Source organism: Phalangium opilio, unplaced genomic scaffold (genome assembly GCF_054372755.1).
Source record: "Phalangium opilio isolate 3A_F unplaced genomic scaffold, DU_Popi_V2 ptg000082l_1, whole genome shotgun sequence".
Taxonomy (NCBI): Eukaryota; Metazoa; Arthropoda; class Arachnida; order Opiliones; family Phalangiidae; genus Phalangium; species Phalangium opilio.
Genome location: NW_028324189.1, coordinates 5096506 through 5104434, shown reverse-complemented (window position 1 = coordinate 5104434; position 7929 = coordinate 5096506). Strand labels below are relative to the sequence as shown.

General features: G+C 33.2%; 2 protein-coding genes and 1 long non-coding RNA gene across 4 annotated transcripts; 2 read left to right on the top strand and 1 right to left on the bottom strand.

The window, feature by feature from the left end:
- Positions 1-6: 6 nt before the first annotated feature.
- Miga (mitoguardin) lies at positions 7-3215 on the top strand. 2 transcript variants are annotated; one of them, XM_089847907.1, is made up of 12 exons: positions 7-163; positions 303-418; positions 483-550; positions 620-790; positions 888-1189; positions 1841-1962; positions 2026-2185; positions 2249-2347; positions 2428-2562; positions 2661-2714; positions 2783-2899; positions 2974-3215. In XM_089847907.1, the coding sequence occupies exons 2-12, from the start codon at positions 306-308 to the stop codon at positions 3109-3111; spliced, it is 1479 nt and encodes a 492-aa protein (XP_089704033.1). In that variant the 5' UTR covers positions 7-163; positions 303-305; the 3' UTR covers positions 3112-3215. The 2 variants fall into 2 exon arrangements, with proteins under 2 accessions (XP_089704033.1, XP_089704032.1); XM_089847906.1 differs by having other exon boundaries at positions 8-163; positions 879-1189.
- LOC149651115 (uncharacterized) lies at positions 3070-3986 on the bottom strand. Its single transcript, XR_016371055.1, has 2 exons — positions 3235-3986; positions 3070-3144 (listed from the first exon to the last, which is right to left on the bottom strand). It is a non-coding gene; the product is annotated as an uncharacterized LOC149651115 (long non-coding RNA).
- A 157-nt stretch (positions 3987-4143) lies between these two features.
- Positions 4144-7559, top strand: LOC149651114 (macrophage mannose receptor 1-like). Its single transcript, XM_089847905.1, has 15 exons — positions 4144-4302; positions 4394-4475; positions 4536-4720; positions 4790-4967; positions 5090-5221; positions 5286-5402; positions 5463-5608; positions 5674-5794; positions 5857-6110; positions 6165-6342; positions 6418-6576; positions 6639-6764; positions 6831-6998; positions 7067-7305; positions 7404-7559. The coding sequence occupies exons 2-15, from the start codon at positions 4430-4432 to the stop codon at positions 7443-7445; spliced, it is 2091 nt and encodes a 696-aa protein (XP_089704031.1). The 5' UTR covers positions 4144-4302; positions 4394-4429; the 3' UTR covers positions 7446-7559.
- Positions 7560-7929: the final 370 nt, after the last annotated feature.

Sequence of the window (7929 nt, the reverse complement as noted above, 5' to 3'; positions counted from 1 at the left end):
TCTAAGGACGATCGCGAGTCGACCTAAATTTAAAATTTGTTTATTATATTTTTTTGATGTGGTAAATTAGCAAAATTCAACTGTTTTTAATTAAAAAATGAAGTCTAATTATTATCTAAACCAAAATTTAAATATTCTACATAAAGTTTAGCTTGAAACTAAGGTAAATCTATGTTTTTGTAAATTCATTATGGACTAGTATAGAAATACCCTATCACAAAAATAATAATTTTATTATACGCGATAAATAGCATTAATTAAGTACATATTTAATAATTTAAGTAATACTTAAATCTTAATAGAAAATGTCTTCTTTATATACTGGCTACCAACAACAGTTAAGTAATATTCCCTTCAAAGCTAAGGTAACATTGATAACTGTCAGTGTTGGAATTGTATGTTTGGGTCTTATTTCGCGGTAAGTACTATAATAAACATAATTAAACGGCATTAATTAGGCGACATCATTATTTTCAACCAAGATATTTTGGTTCAAGAAGAAAAACGCGAAAAATTGACAATGCCACATACTCAAAATATTCCAGAAACTGTAAATAATTCCTAAGTAATTAAACTATACTAAATTAATTAAATTAATTAAATAATATGATAATTTCAGTGGGAACTCGTCAATCTAGCATTGCACCAGGTAGTAGCGAAATTCGCACTCCATACAGATACAGTTTGGCCCATAGTGATAAAGTATCCACCATAATGGGTGTCCCAAGTATAACCCAAAATGGTGCTATTGGAGCCACTCAACTTACACCTCAACAATTAGGAGTTATGGGTACTTAAGAAACCTATTCCCCCATCCCCCCCATCCCCTTAATTATGTTACATAATTAAGACTTTTCTAACCAAATTATCTTAACGAGGAATGGAAGCTTTAGACACAGCGGTAGGATATTGGGAAGATGCATTGGCTTCATACAATCACGAAGGTCTTAACCAATTTGCGCTTACAAATGCTGAAGAGAATAAATTCACTCACGAATTAGAGGCAGTCCTCGAACACGCCCATGAACTGCAGAAATTATGCACTCAGTTATTCTTATTTGAAAATTCCATAATATTTCAATCAAAATCTGCAAGTTCTTTGCATTTGGATCGATATTCGGAGTCTGATAGAAGAACCATGACTAGTTTCAGTTCGGCAGCGGAAAGTTTTGTTTCTGCTCAAGCTGATGTAAAGAAAATAACTTTAATTCAGTGGTGTGCGAGTCCCGTTTTTTCGGTTTCGAGCCGAGTCCGAGTATCGAAACTAATTTCTTATCGAGTATCGAGCCGAGTCTCAAAAATACTTTCGAGTATCGAGTATTTAGAGAGGTCAAATTTTGTTTGTTCTTTCGAGTAATTATCGAGTCTCAAATATTGACTTGTCTAGTAGCAATTTTGTAAATTTCTTGAAAATAACGAAGATGTTCAATTATCTAATATCGAACTAGTTCAAAAAGATTGTTAGTGATCAATTAAACATTGAACAGGTGATTTTCAAAATAAATGATCATGAACTCATCGTCTGCTATAGTTGTAAGCCTCGGACTCGAGTATTTGTTGGAGTATTTAAGATGTTAAAAAGCTCCTCGAATCTGTCTCGAGTATCTCAATGTGTTGTTATCGAGTATCGAGTAGAGTACTCGGCTCGATACTCGAACCGAGTACTCGAACTTAACGAGTACTCGCACACCCCTGCTTTAATTAAGTTTAATTTAGTATAAAGAACAAGGAGTAATAATAATAATACAAGAGTAGAACTGTGTTATTACTCCTTGTTTATTTATATTAACTTAAATATACTTTGTAGATAATTAATATCTTATTATTATATCAATATTAGCTTGGTGATATGAGAGATTTTGATGAATATGGTGAAATTATGATTGATATGGATAAGTTAATACTTTACAACAGTGCATTAAAACCAGCCAATGAAGGAGAAGTTCCTATAAGAAACTTAAGGTTAATTAATTATGATTTAATTTCTAATTAAGTTAATGGAAATAACTGAAAGCTTTATCACAGAACTGAAGTGGTTAAATGCCCGGATGAAGTTGATTGTTTGGCTAAAGTACATTGCATTCGCTTAGCATTCCAGTACTTGTTTGAAAAACCTGATCCATGCGCGTGGTTTATTAATGTGGGAGGGCAATTACTTACTGATCTGCTTATTTATGCGGAAAAGGTAATTAATTATATTAATTTATGTACTGAGTATTATAATTAGCTAGTTATGTATATTCTATAGGATCCTAAAGATTGCCAGATTGCTTACGATGAAATGATAAACTTTGTTCAAATTAAAAAGAACTGGAGTATTATGGAAGAGGAATTAGGAGCTAGAGGGGTTAATATTAATATTAATTTAATGTAGTTTTTAATAGTTAATTACTGTAATTAATGCGTAATTAATTATAATTATAATAGGTTCCATGTTTGTCATTTTACGATATTGTATTGGACTATATGTTAATGGATGCATTTGAAGACTTGGATAATCCACCGACGTCTGTTAGGGCGGTTATCCAAAATAGATGGTTATCCAATGGATTTAAAGAATCTGTAATTATTTATTTATTTATTTATTTTTGGATGTTTTAATTAATTAGGACTCGGAGTTAGGGAATTAATTAGATTTAATTGTTTTATTTAATATTTAGGCATTGTCTACAGCAGTTTGGTCTGTTCTACAAGCTAAGAGACGTAGATTAAAAGTTAGTTAATTAATTAATTAATTAATTAATGTTAATTGCTTTTGTTGGTTAAAAAATATTCTTTTCAGCATTCTGATGGCTTTTCTAGTCATTTTTACGCCATTTCTGAACACATAACTCCGGTGTTAGCATGGGGCTTCCTGGGTCCCAATGAAGACTTAAAAGAAGTCTGCTTAAGTTTTAAGGTTTATAGTTAATCTTAGAATTAATTTGCAGGGAATTAAAAAAATTAATGTGAACTTTCTTTTTTTTTGTACAGAATGAAGTGGAAGGATTTATACAGGACATTTTTAACTTCCATAAAGTACGGTACACTACTGTAGAAGATCTAGCCGAAGATATATTTAACGTAGCCAAAATTCGGTTTGAAATTCTGAGCCAAAAAATTTCATTATGATGTAGACTAAATTTTTCAAAGTTGAAATTTTTGCTGTAAATTTTAGTTGCAAGTTCAAATTTTTTATGTAAAAATAGATAAATAAACAATTGAAAACACTGAAAGACTTATACTTATACTTACACTTACATACATGTTCATGAATAAAAACTTATCTCACTGTCAGAAAGAAGGTGGCCTAAAAGACGCGTGCGCCAATTAGAACTTCAGACAATCTCAGTTGTGACGACATTGAATAGGTAAAACATCACGGCTTAACTTTGGCAGTGGGCCTCCATTTTTGGTGCCGCTTCGGTTATATGGGCACATAGCATGGGTGACGTCATGCTAAGGCTTCTGAGATAACTCTATTCCATCAGGCATAGATTTAATTTTAGAAGTAGGAATGGAGAACGGAGTAATGTGGGCGCGCGTCAAAGTCCCGGACCCCCTTCCCCGGGACAGAGGGGTATGAAAGAAGAGTTGGGTCATAGCGACAGAGGTAGAAAGGAATTACGTATTTTTGACCGTCCCCGTCAGCAACGTCATCAAAAAGAAGTTCAAGCGAACCAATCAGATAATTAAACTTTTCGTTAAGTGTTGGAGGGAGGGGCTCTATACTGTGCTATTAGTCGGACTGAAGTAAATACTAACCGTTCTCCATTCCTACTTCTAAACTAAATCTATCCTTGATTCTAGATCAGAATAAATGCCGCTTCATTTTCAAAAGCTTAATACCGAACGTATTTAGATTAACCTATATAGTTTTGGTATTACTGTATAATATTTATTCAAACATGTAAAAATTGAGGCAAATAATTTTCTCAGACACGCATGGTATATTAATGGCCGCTATCAGCAAAAACATGATAAGAGTTTTCCCGTCTGATAAGAGTGAAGTGGAAAAATCTTATTGAAAGTTTAAGGTGCAGGCGAATACAATTCTATTGAAGCATTGTTCTACAGAAAACAATTGCTAGACGCAAAGTACTTTGATTTAGGCCTATGTTTTAAAAAAATAATTGTCTTATTGAGAGTTTGGGTTCGAAAATCATTCAGTATCAATTTACGAAATCTAATATCCGAGATGAATATCAGTGGTCCCTCCGTTTCGAACTAGTCTCTTCACTGAAATGTGTTTTGTTCAAAAAAAAATTTTGAATATTGTTCGCGAATTCAACCCCCACCTCAATCTGTAGCAACTAGAATAACGTGAGTCATCACAGTTTTGAAAGATTCCATCGTGGATAAAAGAACTTACAATTATCTATATGTTTTTCTGTCATATTATTTGAAAAATTAGTGCTTTGTGTGTGGATAAGCTCGCCTACTTGTTACAATGAGATCTGTACAGTTTCTCCTAATTATTTTTGCGGTTCCTCAAAGTAAGTTAATTTCTCACCAGGTAAAGGTAAGGGTTCTTTAAACAAATTATCTACTTACAGTATTGGGGCAGTTAGAAAAATGTTTCGAAGGCGATGATTGGTATCGCTTCAACAGTAATTGCTACAAATTCGTCCAATTGAACAATCACGTTAGTTGGGCAGGAGCTGAGGATTATTGCGCTAAGCTTGGTGGACATCTTGTATCTATAGAAAATGAGGAAGAAAATAAATTTATTCTTAATGAAGTACGTTTCTAACTTTCATTTCAATATTTTTTGAGTCGAATGGTTTAAATATGTGTTTTAATCTTAAAGTTCAAGAATCAGAAAACAACTTCGTTTCGTTCAATATCTTGGATTGGTTTGAAAATAATTGGTTTTGATAGCTCATTCAAATGGTCTGATGGAACCATTTTTGATTACAACAATTGGAGATTTCAAATGAAACCAATTCTAATCCGCCAATCATCTTGCGTGGTTTTGTTTGAAAATGGTGCGCACAATTTTATAACTCATACTATAAGTTTATAAGATATATTCCATAAGTGTAACACGGTACCGACTAAACCAGAAGTAAATGAAGTTGACTAAACTTATTTGGCTTTGAATACTTAGGCGAATGGTCTCCAACGGACTGTGACATAATGCTGGATAATTTAGTTTGCAAAATTAAGAATACAACGGACGAAACTACTTTACCTTCAATAATTACGGAAGGAAATTGTCCAGAGTCATGGCTGAAATTCAGTAAAATTCCTACGACAGAAAAACTATATCTACTTTTTAATAAATTAATCCTTTTAAAATTTAGAAAACAAATGCTATAAAATTTACGGTGATGGTGAGGAAACATACTTTGTAAAAGCCAAAAAGCAATGCAGGAATACGAATTCGAATTTAGTGAGCATACACACCAAAGAACAACAAGGTAAATATCTTTAAATATTTTTCATAATACACGTTTCTAACAATTCCTAACTTGCCAAAGATTTCTTAACGTCTATTATCGTCGGGTTGAACACATCCCTATGGACTGACCTCACCATCGATACACTTAATCACAAAATTCATAAATGGGGTGGTCAAACCAAATTGGATTTTGAAAATTGGGCATTGGGTGAACCGAAAAACACTGTAAGCAAAATTAAACTTTACATATTAAACTGTAGGGTATCAAAACTAAACGTAATATTTCTAAGAATGATATGCACCATGTTTGCATTAACGTGCAAATGCACCACGAGCTAAACCTTGCTGGAAAATGGAGCGTTCGCACTGGATGCTCAGTGTTAAATGGATATATTTGCGAAAAGGACATTGGTAAATTTTTAAATTTGTTTACTGCCAAAGACATGAATTATAACACTAGTTTAAATTCTTAGATCCAGCAATACCACCGCCTAAGCAACAAGCATCTAATTGTCCTGATGGCTATGTTCGTTACCGTCGAAGTTGTTTCAAGATTGAATTAACAAAATTTGATTGGATCAACGCTGAAGAAGAGTGCCAGGAAAATCACGGACACTTGGTTACAATCAACGATAGATTCGACCAGGCTTTCCTTGGTGTACTTACAAGCCAGCATTTAGAAGTAAAACCTGACATTTGGATCGGATTTGCCCAAGGAATGACACCGGTAATATAAATAAAACAACAACTAAGAAAAACTTTATAATCTAATATTGCGCAGGAATCAAATGGATCATTTTCTTGGATCGATGGTTGGCCAACTTATTACACAAACTGGGACATAAACGAACCAAGTCGAGCAAACTATACTAAAAGATGTGTAGCAATGAATAATGACACACGGTGGTCCGTCGTTGATTGCTCAACAAAATTAGGATTCATTTGCAGAATTAACGATGGTATGAAACTCATATTTAAGGAGGTTTTTTAGTTAATGTCTACCGCTAATGATCTCCTAAACACTTTAAATCCAGATGAACCACCGGCAGTTTCGAAGAGTTCGGTTAGCTGTCCTAAATCGAATGTTAAAGGTAGAGAATGGGTAGATTTGGGAAGTGATTACTGTTACCACTTGGAACAACGTAAAGGTGGTAGTACATGGCAAGATGCTCTTAATACGTGTTCAGAAATGGGTACGCTTTAATTAATATTATAAAGTTTCTTAAAAATTCACACTTATTTCAAAATTAAACAGGGAATGACGCAAAATTGGCAAGTTTTCATAATCAACACGAACTTGATCTCTTAAGGTCACAAATAAAAGAGATAAATATTGGGAGCACCCCCAATTTATGGATAGGATTAGTGCAAAATCTATTCGGTAAAATATTTAATGTGTATTATACTCTTTAACGTTTCAAATTATTTCAAATTTATAATTTTATAGGTGGCTATACGTGGATAGATAATAGTCCAGTGAATTTCGCACCGTGGAGCATTGGCAATCCCCAAAATTCAATATTCTTCGGATGCGTTCATTTAAAACCGCATACCATGACGTTCGAAAACGATCATTGCGGGTTAAATGAAGGATTTATTTGCGAAGTCAAGAAAGGTAAGAACGTATATAATGTAATTATAAACAATTAATTATTTATATTTAATTTTAATTAATTTGCTCAGAGAACCTAGCTCATTCACGTCAAAATGGCAAGGAAAATATTGAATTTGAGTTAAACAACTCTGCCGTGAAGAATGAAAAGGAAAGTGGTTTAAATATAAACACAGACGGATATCACATGGGAGTTGGAGCCATAACGGCTATTGTACTCTTTGTTATAATTTCTGTGATTCTTGCAACTGGCCTAACTTATCTCTTCGTACGAAGGAAGACTATGTTTCCGAGATATTTCAACAACGATGTAAGTAACCCTTAGAAATGAAAATCTAATTTTGAATGTCCAGTATCAAGGAATTGATATTATCGCTACTAAACTATTTACTTTCTTTCTTTATCCAGCTGTACGAAGAAGTGAACAAATTGGAAATGGAATTCACATAAATTGGATCTTCGAAACTATTCTATGATAAAGATTTAATACGTGTATATTAAATGATCTCAAAACTGTTCACTTTTTATTGCGAAATAAATTTGCCTTTGATCTTTTTTCAAAAACTAATGTTTCCTAATAATTAAATTTTTAAAAATTTAAAATACTGATACTATAGTGTGTGTTTATCAATTTCATCTCTAGATAAGTTTTGAACTTACGGTATCGATGCTTGAACTCATTATCATTGGGAATACATAAAGCCACTAGGAATAATTTTGCCGCCGTATCTCCCATGTTAATTTCAATGCGGTTTTGTGGGCCTCATAATTTTAACGTCGAACTGCGATTTCATAGGTTGGTATCATAGACAGTTCCTAGACAAGGTACAATGCGCAGCGAGATAGATTATTCGCGAGGTAAAATTCGCCATAGATAATGATAATTCTAGCTCTTCCCACAAAATCCGCCAAGATACGCTGGGAAAATAGTTAC